Here is a 22,456-nt window from a genome sequence, read left to right on the forward strand (position 1 = left end):
ACAAAGTATATTTCAAACTAACCAAAGTATAGTATTTGCCACTTGTTCCAAAAATAGATATCATAAAAAGTTAATTTCATATTTTCAATTTAAAATGTCTTATGCAAAATCTCATAGTATTAAAAATAGATTTACACGTGTTGAGTAAAATTATAATCGGAATTCAACAAAAAAAAATCATATATTATGAAAATCATATTCCAAAACTAGAACAAAGATATCATATATAATTATATATTTTCATTATCAACTTGATTTAATAAATTAAGGGACAATATATGATAAATATTACATGACAGCAAACTTCACATTAAGGTTGATTTTCAGGGAATGAAAACACCAAAGAGATATTAAGTTACTTGATTAATTTGCTAAGACCAAAAACCAAAGACCAACCATTGAAATCCTTTTGAAACCTAGAGATGATGAAAACTAAATAATACCAAAACTTAAAAAATTAGAGAATCATGTTGAAAACATGTTATGAAATATAACTTGAAAGAAGAACTATGAAAGAAAGTATTTAGATAGAGTAAAAAGATTTTATTTAAGAGAGTGTATTTACAAATGAAGTGAGGGACATATTTATAAACTAATAACCCTTTAAATCCTAATCTTAATCTAATTTAATCTATATCCAAATCTAGATATACATAATCAAATCTAAGAATTCAAATCAGATTACACTTATTGTGTCTTACATATTGGGCTGTTTGACTTAGTTTGAACTCTTAAGTTATAACATAATGGACATTTACACATATATTTATAACATTATTTTTATTTTTACTATTTTTAATGTAGTATAGATTTTTAGAATTAAAATTAAATAAAAAACTTTCAAATAAATAATTAGTAGACACGTCCATTGACATGTGATAGACACATGTTGTCAACTAATATTTAACAAAAGGTTTAACAAAAACAATCAAAGAAAGATATTTTCGATATAATATTGGAAGCACAGAAACCAACAAGTAATTTTTTAAACTACAAGAACCAAAATGGTTTGAGTCTCAAATTTTAAAGATTGCAGTGTAATCAACTCTAGTGGATGCTTTAAAAGATAAACTTTTGAAGATAACTTAAGTTAATGGTTTTACAAACAAACGTTATTTTGAAAAACCCAAGTACCTATGAGTGATAAATCATGAAGAAGCATAATGTTTATGTTTATGGAGGCTTTAATTTAGAATGAGGCACTTGATTTCAATTCATTTTTGGTAAACAAGATTGACATAAGAGTCTCAATTTCTTGAATTAATGATCATGAGATGCAATATGTTGTGTATCGAGCAAGTAGAAAAATAGATAAATGGAAAGATAGGCATTGACATGTCATGCCTCGTGTGACAAGCCCAGAGGAACGGAGACTTAGGAGCATTAGAAAAAGGCCATCAAGGCCACCAGCCGAGTGGATGTACTTAGACTGAAGAAGGCCATCAAGCTGATCAGGAGGGTCAAACGGGTCAACAACATGGTTGCCTGCACGCCAAACGAGCTAGACTACTCACCTTGTACGCCAGCTAGCCACGCTAGCATGTCCAGCACTGTTCCAACCGGTAAAAACAGTCTTCCAACGAGCTAGGAGTTTCAAATCATGCAAAAAGCTCTTCCTAACCATTAGGGGGTGCGAGACTTTGTAAGAGGGTTCCCTTAGCCTATAAAGGGATCTCCCACCATAACAAAGGGTGGTGTGAGAGTGTGAGGGGTGAGAGGGTTCATCCCCACCCCTGTCATGGGGTAGAGTTTTTTTGAGGTGTTTGTTTTGTGTTAATGTTGTACATTTGTGAATACAGCATACCTTTTTCCTCACTTCTTTTTTGCTTACTTTCCGTTGAATAGTCTTGTTTCATTCTTACCTTAAAGGGGAATGAGCGTTTATAGGTTGACATAGGTGCTGTAGTGACGTAAGAGGGGAGCCTAAGGTTGCGCAAGGGTCGAGTTAAAGTCTTAGCATGTAACAAGTGGCATTAGAGCCAAGTATAAGAAGAGCGACGGCCAAAGTTGTGTTTGTGGTAGAGCCATAAGGCAAGGGATGCAAAAGAACTATAACCGTAGCCTTAACAAAAGTGCACCGAGATGTCATAACAAAAGGGATTGATCATCTTAGCCAACAACCTTGGGCTTATCATCTCTTATCCACTCATCTCAGGGTTCCAGCTTATCGTTGATATTTTTAAACTTAACCTCATTACATTGTTTCAAATTTATGTGTAGATAAAACTTATTAACTCACCATGTAACCTTTGTACAACTACATGTACACTTCGTTCAATAAGTAATCGAGGAAGTTACTTGAGGCAATTCCTTTCATTATTAAGAACTCTTATTATTTTGTTTTTACAATTTATATTGAGCCTTTACAATTACCTATGATAAAAGTGGAAAGAAATGGTAATTTGTGGAAGTGAAAATGGAAGGGACAAGGTAGACAGAGATAGGAGATAGGAGGGTTGAGAGTCGATCTAGGGAGGAGGGAGGATCAATGGAAGAGGTAGAGGGAGGGGAGAATCAAGGGGCTAGTCAAAAGGGGAAGGGAAGGTAGAGTGTCTATTTTTGAAAAATTCTCTTATATTTTTAAAAGATGTAAAATAGTTTTCTTGAAATAATGTGTTTACCTTTGTTGACTTGGAAATCTTTTACATCAATTTTTATATTTTTTACCTTTCTAAACATAAAAAAATACGGAAAAGCTTTTCGAAAAGTATTTTTCATGCTTTTCAAACCGAACAAAGATGTTAATTGTTTTCCTACCTAAGTGAAGGAGAGTGGGCGATGGTAGACATTTTAAACCCATATAGATTGAAACCCAAAAGATGACCATGGCACCTGGACAAGTATACAGAGCCCATAATCCAACCAATATTTGCCAACAATAAATTTGGCACATAAATATGTGTAGAGTAGGCAGAGAGACACATAAGAGATGGACATTTAACTCCAATCACACTAGCTTAACTCAAGCTATAACGGTGGGGAAAATTTGAAATCGACATCGTAAATACGAGTAATATTTTTTTAGAAAATAAGTATATAAATAACTCTATCTAGCTTTCTCTCTCCTATATATATTTCCAATGCAATCGTTTGTCCTTCATATTATTATTATTGTATTAAGTATGAATCATTTATTTAGGGAATTTGTATCTTTCCATGAAGAAAGAGAGAAACAACTTGGATCTAAGAAGTGGAGTTTGGATAAAGATCTAAGTCCCGAAATGCCCATCTCTTCTCGTAAGAGAGAGAAGAATTTGCATTGCATTGCTCCTCGATAGTTTGTTCCATTGCATGCGTCCTCAGACCGCAATCCCTCGATCACAACTCTCAATTTTAGGCAATGGGACATCATCGCATATCCATGTCCATTGCCGAAAAAGCAAAGCAGGACTGCAGGAGTATAAACTTTTATATAAAAAGAAATTATAACAATTATAGTACCCACAACCACTGAGAAAAGAAGCAATTAAAAATAACGGTGCATGCCATGATTTCCAACATTAAAATACGCTCTCTCTCTGATAAAGTAAACGTTGCCCTAAACCTAGAATTAATGAATAAAAATAAGTTAGTAAATCACCAAATATAAATTTCTAGTAGTAGCTAATTAATAAAATCACTATGCCAATGCCAATATCATAATTTTATATATCAAGAAAGAATTGAGCACGTAAAAAATTTAAAACATATATCACGTTTGATCATAATGATTGGCAATAAGGGACTGAATTGCGCCAGATAAGTTGGTCATGGCAGCAACAAGATCAGTAATTCCTTTCCTGTTAACTTCGTTTCGAGTTTCTTCGATTTGGAGTCGACGCTGCTCCAGCTCCATCACTTCTTGGTGTCGTTTGTCTTTCTTCTCCTCGCAGCTTTTAAGGGTTTGGGCCAAAACTGAAGCACTTTGCATTATGCTGGAACCAATTTTCCGAACTTTCTTGCGTTTGGTCTCTGAACCCAGATTTTCACTTGACTCTGTCTCCGAAGAATCTGACTCTTCTATGAATGTACACAAACAAATAAATAATTAAGCGTTCCTCTTCATCAACTCATCGCTAGTCATACTGAGGGTTAAATTTTAAGATTGAAAATTTAATGATTGATTTTGCAATGTCGCTGCCAACAGCCAACATTTTTTCTGTTTTTCTTTTTTTTTTTTGAGTGGCAATGAAGGAAAGATCAATAAATGGTAGCCTGAGGTCATAAAGGTTTCTGCAAATGGGTCAGCATCTGCAGAGACTCATGACCTTAATAGGCTTAAAGGAAAGCAACACTGCCTAGAAAGGGTGCAATTCATTTTTTCTCTTCTCAATTAGCAGCAATAAACTGGTCTGAAAAGTTAGAGAAAATGATGCCCAAAGGGCAAAGACAAAAGGTTAACCCTGGTGGGTTAAATCTGTTAATTAGGATGACTTCTTCTATTCTATATGTCTATTGCAGCTCTCTCTTTTTCTTGAAGTGCCCAAAATCACCCTACCATCATGAATGCAGCTCTTCCACACTGGTTTGCATGATTGCTTCACCTATGTGTTTCAAAACTTTTGGAACTGATATCAAAGTATCCAATAAAACAAAAAATAACATTACTCAAAACTTTTTCAATTTATTTTTGCAGGAAATTAACTTTTGTAAAAACCCATGTGAGTTTATATTAAATACATACATATAAGAATCTAACGGTTATTATGTTAAGCTCATATAATGGCTATATATACAATTGAAGGTAACATATGGAAAAAGAAATGGGTCCCTAATAAATAAAAGGAACAGAGTTTTCAAACCTGCAAGTTTGACTAAAAACAATATATAATTATAATAATAATAATATAATCACTGAAAGACAAAAAAAAAAGGTTTCTCATTTGTGACTCTGACACATTACTACTACTATGCTATACTCCAAACACTGCAAAAACACACCCACAAAAAAATAAAAGAGAAAAAAAAAGTGCAGTACCTGAACCCGTCACCGGAGCTTCAACCTCCGGCGCCTGTTGATCTGTCCCGGCAGCTACTTGCTCTGATAATTGGGAAATACAAGGTTGCTTTTGTTGCTGTTGCTGAATGCTACCAGTACTTTGCTGTTGTTGTTGGGTGCTGTATTTTCTTTGAAGGAGATCATTAAGGGCTTCGAAGACTTCGGGAGACATGTTGGTAGGCAAGTTGTGGAGCTTACGTTGGTGCCTTTCCATGGACCAGTAAGAAGGGAAGTGATCAGAGGACTGGGATTGGGATTGGGATTGGTAGTGGCGAACTTTTTTGTAGTCACGGAGGAGGTTATCCCACTTGTCGTTGCATTGGTTTTGGCTGCGCAAGCAGCCATGATCCCAGCAATAGTTTTCAACCCATTTCCACCTCAGTTCTCCAGGTTTCGAAGGTGAGCTTGTGGAAGGTTTTGTGCGGCGTTCATCGTCTAGTCTTTTGGCTGTGATGAGGGTTAGAGTTTCTTGGATTGTCCAGTTTCCTTTGCGGTATTCACGGTTGGTGGGGGTGGGGCTAGGGGTGACGGTGGTTGCTGCTGTTATATACGGTGGTTGGGGGTGGAGGGTTGGAGGCAAGGGTGGTGGAGGGTTGGACATGGTTTAAGCATGCGTTAGGAAGGAGGGGAAGAGGGGAATTGTGTGAGTAGAGTTTGGGTGGTTTTGTTGGTTTGTGATGGAGAGGGAGAGAGAGAGAGAGGGGTATTTTTCTTTATTTTGTGTTTTTAGTATTTTTACTTTCAAAGGGTATAAAGCCTAATTGAAGGCCAAAGAGGCAGGCTTACAAGGTTGAAAGGAGACTTGATAAAATTAATTATTTTTTTTAAAAAAGATAAAATTAATTATAATATAATGACAAATATTTGAGTATTTGACTCGTTAATGAGTGGATAATCTCTTTACTTAAATAACAGTGTTTGAATATCCTTTTCTCCAATTATAAAAAAAATTATTGTATAACCACAAGCTACGAAAGATATTGTTAGTACATTGGATTTTTCATTGTAAATATATTTTATTTTTCATATTATTGTTAATAGATATATATATTTATTTACTTTTAATTATAAAAATATTAAATCCAACCTTCTAAATTTTTTGTATTGAATATATAATAAAAAAATAAAGAATAAAAAGGGCAAAGATATAAATTTTGCAATGTGCTTAGAGGTAAAACCCTTAATCAAAGTAGTCGGCAAATGGCCATAAATGCAGGACAAAGCTAAACAGTGTGGAAGCAAAGTGGTTGAAATTGGTTAAAGTAGGCTATGCCTGTGTTAGCCCTTGGTTTACAAAGGAAAGGCAAGGCAATGAGGTGAATGATGAGTAAATGGGGGCTCCAAAAGAGCACGGAATAATAAGTATAGACAAGCAGCGAATATCACGTGGCTGGATTACGCCAAGCTGTACCCTCCAGTACACACCAAGATCTTCTAAACTAAAACTATCACACTTTGTTTTCTTTTCCTTTTCTAACTCGTATCTCTCCACACCTTCCATATTATACAAATATTCTCCAATATCGCAACTTGTATTTTCTTTTTAACTATAATTTTTATTTTTTAAAAAAAAAATCCAAAATCCACCATTTGACCCTCCTAGCTTTATCTTTATTATCATCTTAACACATCTTCTCCAGCTAGTTCCCTCGTCCCCCCTCCTAATCCTGTTTCCCCTAAAGGGGCAGCCGAGGGATTGCGTGGGAGCTTTCTTTCCTTTCTATGTTTGGTCCACATTTTATAAGGACCACCATCACACTGCCAAGTGCCACAGGCCAGATTGTAGTGGGGTCTCTTCCTGCCATATCAAACTGTAAATCTTTTCTTCCTTTCTTCTTTTTTTTTTTTTTTGCTTTCACCAACCCGAAAAGATTGGAATTTTTTTTTATCGTTGCTTCAACACTAGATTAAGAAGCCCCTACCTTAAACAGTGAACACTAATTATGCAGTGTCCATATCATGGTGGGCAAATGAAAACTTCTATGTATATATTGTAGATGATAGCAACTTTAACAGACAGTAAGTGACGGCTTCATTTTCTCTGTACATGAAACAAAAGGTCTGACCCATGCACATTACACCTATGCAGAGAAAAGATAGCAGGAGTGAATGGCTGTGGAATTTCACCTAGATTTTGTCAACAGGGCTTGGTCCATGTGCTTTAATACCATCCACAAGATTTCGACCGTTTGGAAGAATATTGAAATTGGTGGCCGCCTAAGTCGTGGCTATGCAGCTACCAAGTCTGATCTTCAAAATAAATAAACAAACTGCAATAGTATTGAAAACATAAGAGTACTGAGTATGTACATAATAAAGTTAATGGTTCCTTCGCCCCTCATCCTCATAATTAAACTCCTTGAAGAGCAGCAAAAATCAACAAACAGGGATATAAGAGTTGATAAACCAAAATCTTCAACGCTACATTGGTTGAAGAAACTCGAAACCAGTGTCAGCTTCGCAATATTCATTCCCATGCAACCGAGATCATAGAATTGGCGAGCCCCGACTCCTCAAACGTTAATTTACTATCAAAATCCAGAGATTTTGAAGCTCCTGGAATCGGCTGGGTCAAGCGGAATGGCTTTGATTCAGCTTCACCAAGTTGAGCACAGCAGAATGACCACAGTAGCTGCAAAATGACAAAAAGAAATAACAAGTATAAAAACCCATCAGTTAGGACAGTCCTGAGGACTGGGCATGAGTCCATCACTCTGCCCAAGGAAACAATACACAATTTTGCCCCAAATTTTTAAGTTGAATCTAATGGTCCCTACTCAATACTCCCAAAAATTGACAACATGAGATATCCATTTAAATTATACATCTCAGTTTAAACTGGTATACACGTCAGTCAAAGCAACACCTGAATGCTCTTAGTTCGGATGTACAGGGTAAAATTTATTACTTTGGGATAGAAAGAACAAGGGGAGAGAATCTGAGGAATGATTAGCTCCTATCATTAATTGATGCCAAGGTTTTCTCATCTTAGTCACGAGCCACCCACAAAATTTGCAAAATCAGTTTGACACATATTCATAGTGTGCCTACTTTACAGCAAGCATCCAAAGGAAATATTGTTGAAAATACAAATTCTATGCTCAGAGTGGGATCATCCAAGGAAACCACAGTTAAACACAACAAACCAAATACTAATATATAAATGGTAACAAATCACAGTAAAGAAAAAAAAAAAGCTCCCAAAAATATTCTTACCTGTATTGAATCAGTACGAAGAAAATTTCTCTGCACCCTACGTCCATCAGGAAGACGGACTCCAACCCTACATAGGAGGCTCCTATCACCCTTAGGTTCTTCAGGCAAAGGTGGATATGTAGGCTTCTTAGTTAAGCATGGTTCCTCCTTGTCAATATTGGATAAAACTTTATCACCTGAAGCTGTTTTACAAAAGTCTTTCACGTTCCCCATAGAAGCTGCTACTGCTCTTAGCATTTCCTCATCTTCGATAGTTTCATCTGTTGACACTAGAGCAAATGAACTCAAATTACATACAGAACTTACAGATGAATCAGACATTTTTGTAAAACAGCATATGTGGTTGTGGATGGATTTTTCGTTTTCCTTAAAACCATTCCTTCCTTTCTTTGTCCACTAATGCAGTATTATATAGAAAATTAATACATAAAGAAAGAAATCTCTCCCTCCCTCTTGAAAGTTTCTGCTGAAGCTTTCCATCTACTCCATCAAAATATTCTCAACCTAAAGATATTGCCATTCTTTTAACAGATCTCAGTATCACATCTTAAGACTTATGTTAAGCAATCCAACCTGAAAATAGGATGCATCCTCGGCTGGAATTCCATTTACCTGTTTATTGGTTCTCTACCAGTAATCTTTAAATTGGTGTAGGGCAGAAAGATATATGATTACCTTTAACTTTTTGTTGAGGAGTAACTGAGCTTCCTCTTGGACGTTTATGAGACAGAGTTGCATGATAATCCCTTGGGCCACCATCCATGAATTGAACCAGGTCCTACAGTTTAAAATAATTTTTTTATCAAATCACAAAAGCCAGATTTTGAATTTTCCTCAAATACGATAAAATGAAGTTTTATTAACCTTCTTTTAAAAGTATTTAATTTTCGTTTTTGCTTATTTGCCTAAGGAATTACAATCTGCAATTTATGTTTGCCAACTTATACCTCCAGCAAACTCTCTGGTTGAACCATTCCACACCAGAAGCGCATTTTCTGTCCTGTGATTGGGTCAATAACGAGAACTACTGGAATCGAATCTAGTTTGTAATAGGTGCAAACTTTCCTGCCCTCACTTGAATCATCATACACCTATATCCATAGAACAGTATCAATCAGAAGACGTATATAACAAAACAATATACAGATTCAAAAAGTATAATGTATAAAGTTCTGCTAAGAACATATGTGCCAGTCAGTGCTAATAGAGCTGTGGCTCCTAAGGTCATATACACAATACTATTCACTAGTAGTCTTCATGCACTATTTTAATCTTTCCATCTACATTTGCTAATAAAAATTGCAGTATCATACCAAATTCCTTTGTTTCTTTTTCCTTTTTTTTTTTTTCAATTTGTGAAACAAAAGAAAATATAAAATGATTGCAATTAGAACACATTGACAACCGATCTTTAAATTCCTTCCTTCATCAAAACACACTCAAGAGACTAAAACCCACATCATGTAAGAATCTTGTAAATTTGAGCACAATCAAACCATTGTGAGAGTTAAAGCATCATTCTCAAAGATGCAATAGCGTCTGTCAAGAAAAGAAACTCAAGCTAAAATTTGAATAGAATATGGCCTAAAAGATTGACAGTCGATGAAGAGAGAGGAATATAGGCACACAAGGCAAAGACAACTAAAGCATCATACTAACCTGCCAGAAAATAAAGTTGGTTTTAATGGTTTGAGAAACTGCTTCATTTCCCCATGTATCTCGATTAAGCTTCAAAAACACATACAACATCAGAAAATTAGATTACAATTTATCCCACTTCAAACCCAGGGAACAAAGTAAATAGTTCTTAGTTTTAATTAGAGCAAAAAGAGAATACTCAAATAATACCATATGTGAGCTGAACTCCTTTGTAGATTGCAAGTTCACAAGGAGCCACTTGTCCTCAAGAGATGCAGCAGCTTTTGCCTGAATCATGAACACATAGCTTTAGGTTGAATTGACTTTAAAAGTTAAGGAAAAAACTAATAGCAAAGGCAGTCTAAATACCAATTTTTCTAGCCCAATATTAAACCCCAAAGTATCAAATTTATGTATTTTCAAAACAAACACATACATATTGGCTACGCACTATATGGTTGACGGAGGGAGATCATAACTTAAAAGGTGAGGAGGCAAACATTTTGAGGTTGATATACAAGTCAGGTAAAAATGAAACTGGGGCCACGGGGGGTTGCTTAACAAGATCCATGGGCATAACAGTATAGCTGCCTCCGCAACATTCTATTATATATTTTTTTGTTTCATACTAAATAAAACAAACAAATAAGTGTGCAAAGAAATAATTGATTTAGCCAAATTGCTGATCAAATCCATTACTGAACATTTGAACAAAGATCAAATCTTAATCATTCAGCCAATAATTCTTAATCTCTTACCAATAATCATCATCCTATACTTCTCATAACGAGCCAATAAAACTTGATGCTGCTAAATACATCCATTCAACAATTACAGAAAACGTATAAATCATAAAGAATATAAAATGTTGAGATAAACCAATATACCTTTTCAAATGGTCCTTGAAACATTAAATGAAAGGGAGGACGATATAAAGAGGCAAGATTATCTCGAGGAGCATCTACTGTGGAAGAAGCACCTTCATCTGATTCCCAAACCCCAGGGCGCTTCATTTCCTCATCAAAATTACGGAATGCAACTGACGAACTCAACTGTTGGGGAGGATATCCCAACCTTGATGCCCTAGATTAATATTAGAAAATGAAATTTCAACACATGATGAAGTATTAGAAAAATGCAGAAGAATATATATATCCAAATCATACAAAATCTGAACATAAGATAAGCATGTATTTACGCATGCACGCACAGCAGACCCAACAAGGTATGACCAAAATGAAAAACCAACGTACAAATTTGCAACTTTACATATAGAGAAAATAATAAAATAAAATACCAATGCAACCAGCAAGATATTAAAAATAAAAAGCAGAGAGAAGAAACATACCCATATAGCATTCCATCATCATAAAGTGTCTCCCTTACTACAGGTAAAGGAGGGCGTACATCATCTCCACCAGTGGATCCAACATTATCATTTGCAGGTTCGTTTAACTCACTGAATAATATAAGAAGCCAATGACAAAACTATATTAGTAAATTCTAAAACAAACAACTAGGTGATGATTAAAGTTGAAATTAATGCAAATCTCTACCCAGAATTTTGACTGGCCCAAGAATCCACATTTTCCAGTGCTGGAGACTCTGAAGACGATGCAACCACACCACCTTCATTACCCACATAAAACAGCTGAATAGCTTCATCCAGCTTCCAACTTGTAGCCTGTTTTCCACAAAAATTTCACATTGAGTTCCATATGATATAAACAACAATCGCCACTTCAGAAATAAATATACCAGAAACAAAGGATTCCCCGGTAACTCTACATCATTAGCAGTTTACGTCAGCATTACCAATTGAATTCAAAACCCATTAACAATTTAAGATCAAAAGACGCAAACCAATCCACCAACAACTCAATCTTAACTATTCCTATAACTTCATCAGTCAAACACATAAAAATCTGACATTCAGTTAAAACCCGGGAATCAAAACCAGCATTAAACTCAAAGGGAAAAAAGAAAACAAAAAAAAAAGTCCCCAACTTCAACATTGTGGAACCTTCGATATTCAAGGAGCTTAAAACTTTATAGAATAAAAACGAACAATAGAGTGAGAGAAGAAAAGGGTACTTGCAAAAACTGCGTGGCGGTTTCGGCAGTTTGACCAACGGCGATCTCGAGGAAGGAGGAGACCATTCTCTGCTTATCAGTCGCAGACAATATTCCCTCCATTAGGCCCCTTGTGCTGTTTCCTCAATTTCCCCCAAATTCTTAAATCCAAATCCAAAATCCGAAGCCCTAGAGAAAAAAAAAATCAGCTAAATTTCGATATCGATTTCGAGAAGAAAAAGAGATAGAGAAAATGCGTCATCAAATCTTTAGGGTTCTATCGCGGAGATTTATAGATTTACACTCCAAACAGAAACCTGCACGGTGAAGGAAAACCAAAGGCCAAAGGGCATTTTATTAAGGTGTTTTTCCATAAATTATTATTTTCTTTTTCAGATAATAACTTGTAGCCGAAGGATAATAGTATTTACCGATTCGGTGAACCAATATCTATAATTTATGTCTTCCCTTATTGGGCTTTGGTACTCAATAGAGCCCACTGAATAAACTTCCCCTCCAATTAATTATTTTTTTATTAAATTATAAATATCATGAATAAAAAATTTATTAAACAGAATTATAAGTTTAAGATTTTTTTATTTTTTATTAATTTGAGATTCATGATATTTATATTAAATTAAAAATAAAATTGTAAATTATGCATGTTTACATATTCGAAAAAACTTTTGATTTGATAGATTTAGATTTTATTTCATTTTAGATGATTGTATTATAAAATTTTAATTATTTATTATTCAAACTTTTATATTAAAATTATTTATATATAATTATTATTTAAAAATGAAATAAAAATAAGAAATGTTAACATTTAGACAGAAACTGTTAACGAATACTTGGTTGGGCGGAAGCCAAAAGTGTTCCAAAACCCACCTTAGGCAAGACCCGCGCTTTCTGATTGCAGTGAGTTCCCTCTGACTTTGTTTCCATTTCATTCGATTCGTCCAAAAAAATAAAAATTGAAAACGAAAAGACAGATGGCCGCTTCAGCTCTTCTCTCTCTCTTCTGCCTTTAGTCTCACTTCTCGCTTAAAAGGTTAGATCCTCGTGCCTCACCGCCCTTCTGTCTCTGCTCTCTCCTCTTCTCTTCTCCGCGCCTAACGCAAAATCAAAGCAAAAAGGGAAAAGAATGGAAAAAAAAATTAATTTAAAGGAATGATACCAAAAAAAAATCTTAAAATGAAGCGCGTTTTTGACGAAGTCTCAGACGAAGAATGGGAGAACCACTCTTTCAAGCCTTCTCGTGTTTTAAGGAAAAACCCTAGCCCTCCTCCAATTGAATCTTTCGCCTTCAATTCCCGTACGGATTCTAGTTTTTCCGACCAAAGCAGCGACGATTGCGTCGAAGTCGAACAATTGGAGGACGACGATGTTGAGCCCGAGGACGCCGGGCGGGTCAATCGTGCCCGTCGATTCGTGATTGACGACGACGACGAAGAAGAAGAAGATTACGGAAAGGACGGCGATGAAAATGGTTGTGAGGAGGTGTATGATGTTGAGTCGAGTGAAGAGGAGGAATTACAAGAGGATGACGTGGTAGGAAAAGCGTTGCAGAAGTGCTCTAAAATATCGGCGGAGCTTCGGAAGGAGCTCTACGGGAGTTCCGGTGCTTCTTGTGAACGATACGCCGAAGTAGAAGCTTCTTCTGTGAGAATCGTTACACAGGTAATTTTCCTTTCAATTGAAAGCATTATATTTTTTGTTTAGTTCCTGAGCTAATTAAGGCAGGAAAGGGCTTGATCACTTACTTTTTTGTAATTTTTTTAATTAAAAAGGAAGCTCTATGAAATTGCAGAAGTTTACAGTAAGTTCAGGTGACCTTAATTAGATGAATTTTGTGATTATGCTTTTTGTCTAAGCTGTAGTATAATGAAAATCACTACAAATAGTTATGCTGCTTGAAATTACATTTTTATGTTCATTTTAGGGGAGCCAGTTGTTTTGAGATACTACATAATGAAAATTGGGGAAATGTATGAATGCATTGTCTTTTCCACCTCAACCTTTTGTTTGCCAATGGGCTTGTTTGTAAATTGGAATGCGTCTTACTTCCGCAGAATGATATTGATATAGCTTGTGGGGCAGTCGATTCGGATTTTCAGCCAGTTCTCAAGCCATACCAACTGGTCGGTGTAAACTTTCTTCTTCTGTTGCATCGCAAGGGTATTGGAGGAGGTATCTGTTCTAATCTTTTGACACCAATGTTCGGTTATGTATGGACTTTAAATTTTTTAGATTTTATATTATTGATATGGTACCCAAATAAGAAATTGTAATTATTTGTGGGAATTTCATAAGTTAATAAGCATAGTCGTTTGTTCTCATAGGAAAATCCGAGAAGCAAGAACAGACTATTTCTGTAAACATAAAAATGCTCATTCTTAGGTGCCTTGTTGGCCTAGGTTCTCATGTATAGTTGTAGATTGTTAATCATGATTGAGTGATTAAAACTTAAGATGAAGAAAAGAAAATAAAATTCATGATTATGGGTGGTGTTTCGATTCTTGTGTTGCATAATAATTGTGTTGACCTTCACCAATCATTTTCTTGAGATCTGTCAACAATTTTCGTAAGAAAGGGAGGCGAAGGAAAATATAAGAACTTTGGGTGATAATTGGTTACTGGAATTAGATAATTTTAAGATTTTATGCTCTAACTTTTAGTGAATGAGATTGAACTTGCTTAGTTAAAAAAGCTCATGAGTTGAGGTTCATACTTGTTTCAATGTTGTTTTCAATTTGATAAAAATTTAAGACAAGAATTTGGCAGGATTTGGTCGTATAAAATTTGGTATTGCTTCAACTGATGTTGATTGACCAAAACGGAATGGTTATTGGTTAGAGTCTTCTTTTCCTTTCTGATGCCTTATGCTGATGTTAATGCTGAAGTAATGCGGCCTTCACATTTTCTTGCCGTCTTATGAAGTGCAGTACATGCACATCAATATTTATTGCTGTTACATCCTCTATAAGATGTTGATGTCTCTTTGTTTAGATATTTCTCCACTTGTTTTGGATGCTTAGTTTCAGATCTTTTTTGATTTGATCCAATTCTGCAATTATTTTGCAGTCCCTTCATCTTACGGTTTTTTTTTTAATTATTTTTATTTCATTTGTCAAATTCATGGCTTAAGTTATTTAGTGCTGCCTCTTGGGACAGTCATGCCAGATATTTATGTGCGAAAATGTTTGTCCTTCAAAGTTAGTAAGTTAAGGCTCTAAATGATATGTGTCTATGTTTTAGATGATTGATATAATTTGGAAGGATTAATTACAACTTTCTGTATATGTGCAGCTATTTTGGCAGATGAAATGGGTCTTGGGAAAACCATTCAGGTACCTTGAACTCCAATTTGTTTCCCTTGATAACCTTGTCTGTATTTCATTTTGATCAGACTAAATTGTTTTTATCTACAGGCTATTACATATCTAACTTTGCTGAAACATTTGAATAATGATCCTGGTCCCCATTTAATAGTTTGTCCTGCCTCAGTCTTGGAAAACTGGGAAAGAGAACTTAAGAAGTGGTGTCCATCATTTTCTGTACTTCAGTATCATGGTGCTGGCCGAGCAGCTTACTCAAAAGAGTTGAGCTATTTGTCCAAAGCTGGATTACCACCTCCATTTAATGTTCTTCTGGTGTGTTATTCACTTTTTGAACGACACAGGTATACGCTGTTGTTAACTGGGTTTTTATGTTTATGTTCTATTCTGTATGTTTGTTTCGGCTTTTTAATTAGTGGTTTATACAGTGTGCAGCAGAAGGATGATCGTAAAATTCTGAAACGTTGGCGTTGGAGCTGTGTGCTAATGGATGAGGCCCATGCTTTGAAGGACAAAAACAGCTATAGGTGGAAAAATCTAATGTCAGTTGCTCGAAATGCAAACCAGCGTCTTATGCTAACAGGCACACCACTGCAAAATGATTTACATGTACTTTTACCTTTTTCTCCCTGTTTTAAAGTAATTTTAGAATTGGAAAATATTAAAGTGAATAACGGTTGCTAAGCATTTTGCTCTTATAGTGCAGGTTGTGAGTGGTATAGTTCACAGTTACCAAAGAAAAATTAAATTCAATGCTGAAGCATGAAAATTTATAAATTAAAAACTACAGTTTTAGAGAACTCAATATTGTCAGTGAATGGCCAAAATTTAGTTAGGGAAATGCATAACCATGTGTGAAGCATGCATAATGAGAAGTATGTTTCAACGCATTGAATCATGTATCTAATTTCTGCTTCTGATAACAAAGTTTCATACCTTGTTGTCTCCAATATCTTTTTGCTGTCAAGGGAATGCCAATTTTTGTTAGAAATACCTCTTATGTGATCATAAAAGCTTCTGTTAAGAATTTTTGTGTCACAATCAAATGCTGGTGGTATCAAAAGCGTTTAGAAGATATTTTTGATAAACATGCTTCTAAATCTTCTACATGTTATATTGTTGTTGCAGGAGCTGTGGTCATTGTTAGAGTTCATGATGCCTGATCTTTTTGCCACTGAGGATGTAGACTTGAAGAAGCTGCTAAATGCGGACGATAGGGAGTTGATTGGTCGTATGAAGTCCATGTTGGGACCATTCATCTTGAGGCGTTTGAAATCAGATGTGATGCAGCAACTTGTCCCAAAGATACAACGGGTAGATACTGTCTTACCCTTAGGTTTTTAATTAGATATTGAGATTTATTTTTTTGAGGGGCTTCGGTTTGAAATTTTCTTTCTAGTGATAACTTTTTCAGTATAGAGACGCTAAGTATCATTTCTGCAGGTTGAGTATGTGACTATGGAAAAGCAACAAGAAGATGCTTATAGGGAATCCATAGAGGAGTATCGTACAATTTCACGAGCACGCATTGCAAAGCTTTCAGAGTCTGACTTGAATAATATTGTTGGAATTCTTCCTCGACGTCAGATCTCAAACTATTTTATTCAGTTTCGCAAGGTGCTTTATATTCTTTTTTTTCCTTGCCATGCAGTTAATTTGTAAAAGGGTCCCCTCGCACTTAAATCTAATTTCTCTGTTTTTGAACTTTCCTAGATTGCAAATCATCCATTATTGGTGAGGCGAATTTATGATGATGAGGATGTTGTTCGCTTTGCTAAAAGGTTACATTCAATGGGTGTTTTCGAATGTACCTTGGACAGAGTAATTGAGGAACTAAAGAATTACAATGACTTCTCTATTCATCGGGTAATTTTTCCATGAAAAGTTGTCTTATTTTTTCCAATACTTTAGACTTGCTATGGTTGACATTTGTTACATTTGCACATCATACTTTTGATTGTGTTTGTTCCCTAATTCTTTTTCAAGAAACTAGAGTCATTCGACTTTTACATTTTATCAAAACTTTTGTGACTGACAGACATTAGCTGGTGGAGACATTTGAAATATTTTAAAACTGGAAATGGAGATATTTTTGAATGTTGAAAAAGAAGATAGATTAGGACTAACAAGAGACTGGGAAGTATGAGAAAAGTAATACTATATCTGTGAATTATCAGCATTGCAGGTTGGTTGGTAGTTCCTCTTCGTTCTATTGGCATGTTCCCTTTTCTGTTTTTCCACTCCTTTGTTATGAAGACCATATTTTAGTTTTCTTTTCTGCAATTACGCTTATTGTTTTCTTACTTTAGTAGTAAACAAATTTTAAGTTGTTTTGTAGTATATGAAAAATTCCAGATTGATTCAATCTAAAAGCTTAACTTCTGAGGTGAGTGCTTGAAATAGGTTTTAATTGCCAACATGTCCACTTCATGCAAGCCTGTTAGATTTGAAAGAGGGGACCAAATGTGTGCCCATCATTGACCTTTTGTTGAAATCTAAATAAGGAAACTCATGATTTGCGCTTTATTTAGGAACAAGCGAACCTAAAAGCTTAATTTGCTATGTGAGTGCTCAAGGATGTGTTTTAATGTCCGAGAATTTTGATGATGGTGTAAAATTAATGTTGTTTTTGGTCATACATGGTGTTGTGGTGACTCTGCTTTAAGTTCATGTTAGGTTTATCTGGTTTCACTTTGGCTCCTCTTTTCTCCTTTGAGCCATAACCTTTTGATGTGATTTGAGGTTGAAGCACATTTGGCTATATGATGTTGTGGAATGTATCAATTGCCAAAACTGTAGGTTGTTAATTGGTGCCTTGTCATATTCACCATAGATATGCTTGGTTATCCATTGATATGAGTTGTCATGCATATCATGCCAATACTTACTTATTCATCTAAGTCACTGAGAAGTATAGGTCTAATTATGGCATGGATAAACAAGATAAACTTGGAAATTAAATGCATACCTTATTTTCAGAGCTTTCTTTTGGACGGCTTGTTTGGTTACACATTCAATGAAGTCCTGGTTAGAATTGATTTGTTTCAATTCTAATTGGACCCTAGTGAATCCAATAAACTATGAAAATTTCTGTGTATTGATTACCATAGCTGATGCTGTTGATGGATAATTTTACTCATTTTAAACCTTAATGGATATTAGAGTGAGAGCACAGGAATTTGAAGATTACAATGCACCTCTTGTATCAAATACAGAGACTATTTGTGGGATTCAGTCTTATCCTTCCCTTCCACATTGAGTACTTTTAGGTGTTAAATGCCACCATTGTAGTTTTGCTATATTTTCTATTAAAAATGCCTTTATTTTTTAATCAAACTGTTATTATTGGTATAAGCATGACTATTCATATTTGAACTTATCTTCCAAATAGCATGTTAGTCCATTTCAACTGTAAAAAGTGTTGCTTATACATTTAGTTTTTCATAATTTAGTATAACTGGCTTTGTATGTTCTGTTATTATTTCCATTGGAATCATGATTTTGGGGCTCAACCTTTGTGTATACATCACCATTGATTCTTTCTCTGCTTAAGACTAGGGTGTAAATGCAAGTTTATGCTGGGAATGTTTTCTGCAGTTTTGAATCTAATTGTTACCAAAATTATATTTCTTTCTGTTCTCATTTTGGCATTAACACTTTTGTTTTAAACATCTTTGTTTGCAGCTTTTACTTCATTATGGAATTACTGGTGGTAAACAAACTCTTTCGGATGAACATGTTATGCTTTCAGCTAAATGCCAGGTACTTTCGTATTCTCTGTCTCTCTCTCTCTCTCTCTCTCTCTCTCTCTCTCTCTCTACATGTTATTCATCACTTACCTTTGAGCGTGCATTTCTGTTGGTGCAGGCATTAGCAGAGCTTCTCCCTTCACTCAAGAAAAGTGGGCATCGGGTTCTGATTTTTAGCCAGTGGACTTCGATGCTTGATATCTTAGAGTGGACTTTAGATGTCATTGGGGTTACGTATAGACGGCTTGATGGAAGGTGTTGCTTTACGTTCTGTTTAGTTAGACTTTTCTTTTTCCTTCTTATGAGCGAAAAGTTTTGGTGTTTTTTCTTTTCCAAGGCTGATTAGAGTCTTCTATTACAATGCATAAGTGATGCAGGACTTTTAGTTGGTGTTTTTACTTGTATACAAAGCCAGTGTTCCAATTTTCTTTTTCCCTTTGCATTTACATCAGCTGAGCATTAAATATATCTTACATTGCAGTACTCAGGTGACTGATAGGCAGACCATAGTCGATAATTTCAATAATGACACTTCTATATTTGCATGCTTGTTGTCTACAAGAGCTGGAGGGCAGGGTTTGAACTTGACAGGAGCTGATACTGTAGTTATTCATGACATGGATTTTAATCCACAGATTGACAGACAGGCTGAAGATCGCTGCCATCGCATTGGCCAAACGAGGCCTGTTACCATATACAGGTGCTTGAAACACCCTTCCTTGCCCTTTTCATTTTCCCTGGCTCCTACTTCTTCTCATTCTCTTCTCTCGTCAGCGCATTGTGAAGTTTTAGTTGCATAATTTACTTAGCATACTGGATATGCTCAAATTATTTTCAGGCTGGTTACGAAAGGGACAGTTGATGAGAATGTTTATGAGATTGCAAAAAGGAAGTTGACTCTGGATGCTGCAGTGCTAGAGTCTGGAATGGATGTAGACAACGACAGTGATACAGGCGAAAAAACAATGGGACAGATACTGTCATCCCTACTGATGAGCTAGTACAAGAGTATGTGTTTAGAATTTTTTTTTTCTTTTTTGTTCTTTTGCTGATTCTTTATATGTAATGCTTATTGTTGTATCAGTTAGTATTATTTAAGAGGAAAACATTTTGATCTATTAGTTAGGGACGTTTGAGGGAAAGTTAACCTTTATAATTGTTAGGGCATGTCTTACATGGGTATTAATTACCCAACATCAAATTAGCAAAATATCAATTATAAAATTATTAGCAGAAGAGACCGGACATTTTGGTGCCTATAAAAGTATCAAAATCCTATGCCCTGAATCTTCATCACTTACCTGAAGAAAGATTAGTTGATTGTGATCTTATATATGACCTAGTAAAGAGTCTCATTGTCATTATCTTAGAACCCCGTTTACTTAGTGGAGGTGGATAGGTAGCTTAAAAGTTGAACAAATTTGATTGTTCTGAGGTTGGGATATTTTTGGTAAGCAATCAATTTGCATCTGAGTCTAGAGGATTTGAATATGCAGATGGTATGAACTTGTAATTATTTTGAAGTTATATAATCCTTGGCAGTTTATATTGTTTGGGTGCTGGAAAGGTTTGAGGGAAAACAAATTAGGAGGATGATGAGAAAATAGATAGTTGGATTTTATTTTTCAAAGCTAATATAGGTTGTTTCATCTTTTGATTATTTATGTTTTTTAAGCATTCAAATGAGATGAGAAGTGCTCCTTTTTGTTGTTTTAAAAAAAAATTCCTAAAGGATTCAAGTATGCAATTTAAACTTTTATTTTGCCTCTTATTTCTGATGAATTGAGACGTATGTAGATGTTTCTCTCCAGAAACATGTGCATATTATTGTCTCTAAGGACTAATGTAATACTGTCTAGTGTGTAGTTAAATGGGAATGGTGGTGATGGTACGAAAATGAATAACCAAATAGAGAGAGATTTGTATTTGCGTTTATATTTGGGAAAGAAAAACTAGACTAGAAGAGTTTTAGAGAAATCTGACAGCCTTTTTACCAAGGTGCTGACTGCTGCCAACGGATTTTGGGGTGGTGGCTGAGGATAAACGATCAGGTGAATCATCCATGTCCAGACTCAAGTCGTTACTTTGCTGCTGCTGTTTTTGGGATTGGTCGCCAAGGGGAAATGGAAAATGAATATCCTTCAGGTCCCCTGCCACGTATGACTCAGCGACTTCTCCATTAGGCTCCAATGGTGAGCAAATAGGAAAGCCAATTATGCGTCCATCATCCTTGTGGATCTCTCTCAAGTAAAAATGCTTCGTTTTGTGTGTGTGTATGTTTTTTTTTAATTTTACATGTAAAAATTTTTAGGTCTTGGACTCTTTTTCATTGCATCCCACAAAGCCGTACTCCCTTACCCTAGATTTAAAGGTTATAAATTCCAAATTCAATGAACGTTGGTTATAGATTTTATTATTGGAGTGCCTTTTAACATACATAAAAACCTGTTAGGTAGAGCTTATCACAAATACCTGTTAGGTAGGGTTCACAGAAGGAATCGACATGGCTGGATGGAATGCTATAGATAAACAGTATTATGATATCATTTTACGTGATAAATGATTCGTAAAATTACATATAAGATGACAATTTTTTCTTTTAGAACAATATAACACGATGGTTAATAACAGGAGATTCCAATATTAAATAGTAGAGATAACATGAAACAATTGATTTTTTCTTTAATTGTTGGAGTGTCTTTTAACATACAATAAATTTACCATCTTTTAGAGTATATTAAGCATCAATTTGGCACTAGAAAAAGAAATACAAGAAGAGAGCAACATCCCACGTGATTTTTTCCATGCGTAAAGTCTTCTCAAAATATTGCTTTTAAATCGTGTAATTAGCGTATAGATAGAGTAGTGCCATGTTTGGGTAGGGTGGGACGAAGGCCGATTCTAGACACGAGGGAGAGTGTATATATATATATAATGTTTAAGGGATAGGCATGGGATGATGGGAGGGAAGGGCAACCGAGCAAGGGCCACCCTTGGGTTGGGCGTCCTATAACTATCACTGCCCCACCATGTAGTAGTTGCCATCTTCATGGACCGTACCACCATATCTATAGCATCGTATTTCCTGTCTCCTTGTTTCTTTTCAAGTCATGTGAATCTGATACCTTTTTCCCTTTTAGCAGTGTGTGAAGACAGCTTAAATATTTATCTTTGGTACGTTTTTATTTTTATTTTTTTCTGTGATTTTAAAATACATAATAAAAGGTTATTTTTTTATTGTTTGATAAATCTTATATCTCAATCATCTCAAAATTTAATTTGAAATATTAAAAATAAAATCTTAAATTTTAATCATCTTTTTAAAGATTCTTTCGTGCTAATGCAATGATATTAACTTATTTAATCATCTATTTAATGTATCAATGTATATTATATATATTATAGTATTATCTCTTAAGAGGCCGTTGTTAATGTGATTTGACTGTGATCAAAGAGGTTGT

At 35.2% G+C, this 22,456-nt stretch overlaps 3 protein-coding genes across 7 annotated transcripts; 1 reads left to right on the forward strand and 2 right to left on the reverse strand.

The window, feature by feature from the left end:
- Positions 3,609 to 5,766, reverse strand: LOC18609931 (trihelix transcription factor ASR3). Its single transcript, XM_018114795.1, has 2 exons — positions 4,958 to 5,766; positions 3,609 to 3,999 (listed from the first exon to the last, which is right to left on the reverse strand). The coding sequence occupies exons 1-2, from the start codon at positions 5,577 to 5,579 to the stop codon at positions 3,692 to 3,694; spliced, it is 930 nt and encodes a 309-aa protein (XP_017970284.1). The 5' UTR covers positions 5,580 to 5,766; the 3' UTR covers positions 3,609 to 3,691.
- On the reverse strand, positions 7,210 to 12,312 carry LOC18609932 (plant UBX domain-containing protein 7). Of its 2 annotated transcripts, none has more exons than XM_007045296.2 (10): positions 11,927 to 12,312; positions 11,389 to 11,516; positions 11,181 to 11,291; positions 10,720 to 10,915; positions 10,043 to 10,120; positions 9,854 to 9,922; positions 9,142 to 9,285; positions 8,870 to 8,972; positions 8,195 to 8,454; positions 7,210 to 7,610 (listed from the first exon to the last, which is right to left on the reverse strand). In XM_007045296.2, the coding sequence occupies exons 1-10, from the start codon at positions 12,026 to 12,028 to the stop codon at positions 7,446 to 7,448; spliced, it is 1,356 nt and encodes a 451-aa protein (XP_007045358.2). In that variant the 5' UTR covers positions 12,029 to 12,312; the 3' UTR covers positions 7,210 to 7,445. The 2 variants fall into 2 exon arrangements, with proteins under 2 accessions (XP_007045358.2, XP_007045357.2); XM_007045295.2 differs by having other exon boundaries at positions 8,195 to 8,463.
- Positions 12,786 to 21,408, forward strand: LOC18609933 (protein CHROMATIN REMODELING 19). Of its 4 annotated transcripts, none has more exons than XM_018116122.1 (13): positions 12,786 to 13,588; positions 13,981 to 14,098; positions 15,218 to 15,258; positions 15,340 to 15,590; positions 15,675 to 15,855; positions 16,375 to 16,560; positions 16,690 to 16,863; positions 16,960 to 17,112; positions 18,931 to 19,008; positions 19,114 to 19,250; positions 19,477 to 19,695; positions 19,834 to 20,003; positions 20,855 to 21,408. In XM_018116122.1, exons 1-12 carry the CDS (start codon positions 13,079 to 13,081, stop codon positions 19,994 to 19,996), a joined length of 2,211 nt encoding a protein of 736 aa, XP_017971611.1. In that variant the 5' UTR covers positions 12,786 to 13,078; the 3' UTR covers positions 19,997 to 20,003; positions 20,855 to 21,408. The 4 variants fall into 4 exon arrangements, with proteins under 4 accessions (XP_017971611.1, XP_017971612.1, XP_017971610.1 ...); XM_018116123.1 differs by having other exon boundaries at positions 20,862 to 21,408; XM_018116121.1 differs by having other exon boundaries at positions 20,994 to 21,408.

This window comes from Theobroma cacao, chromosome 2 (assembly GCF_000208745.1).
Source record: "Theobroma cacao cultivar B97-61/B2 chromosome 2, Criollo_cocoa_genome_V2, whole genome shotgun sequence".
NCBI lineage: Eukaryota > Viridiplantae > Streptophyta > Magnoliopsida > Malvales > Malvaceae > Theobroma > Theobroma cacao.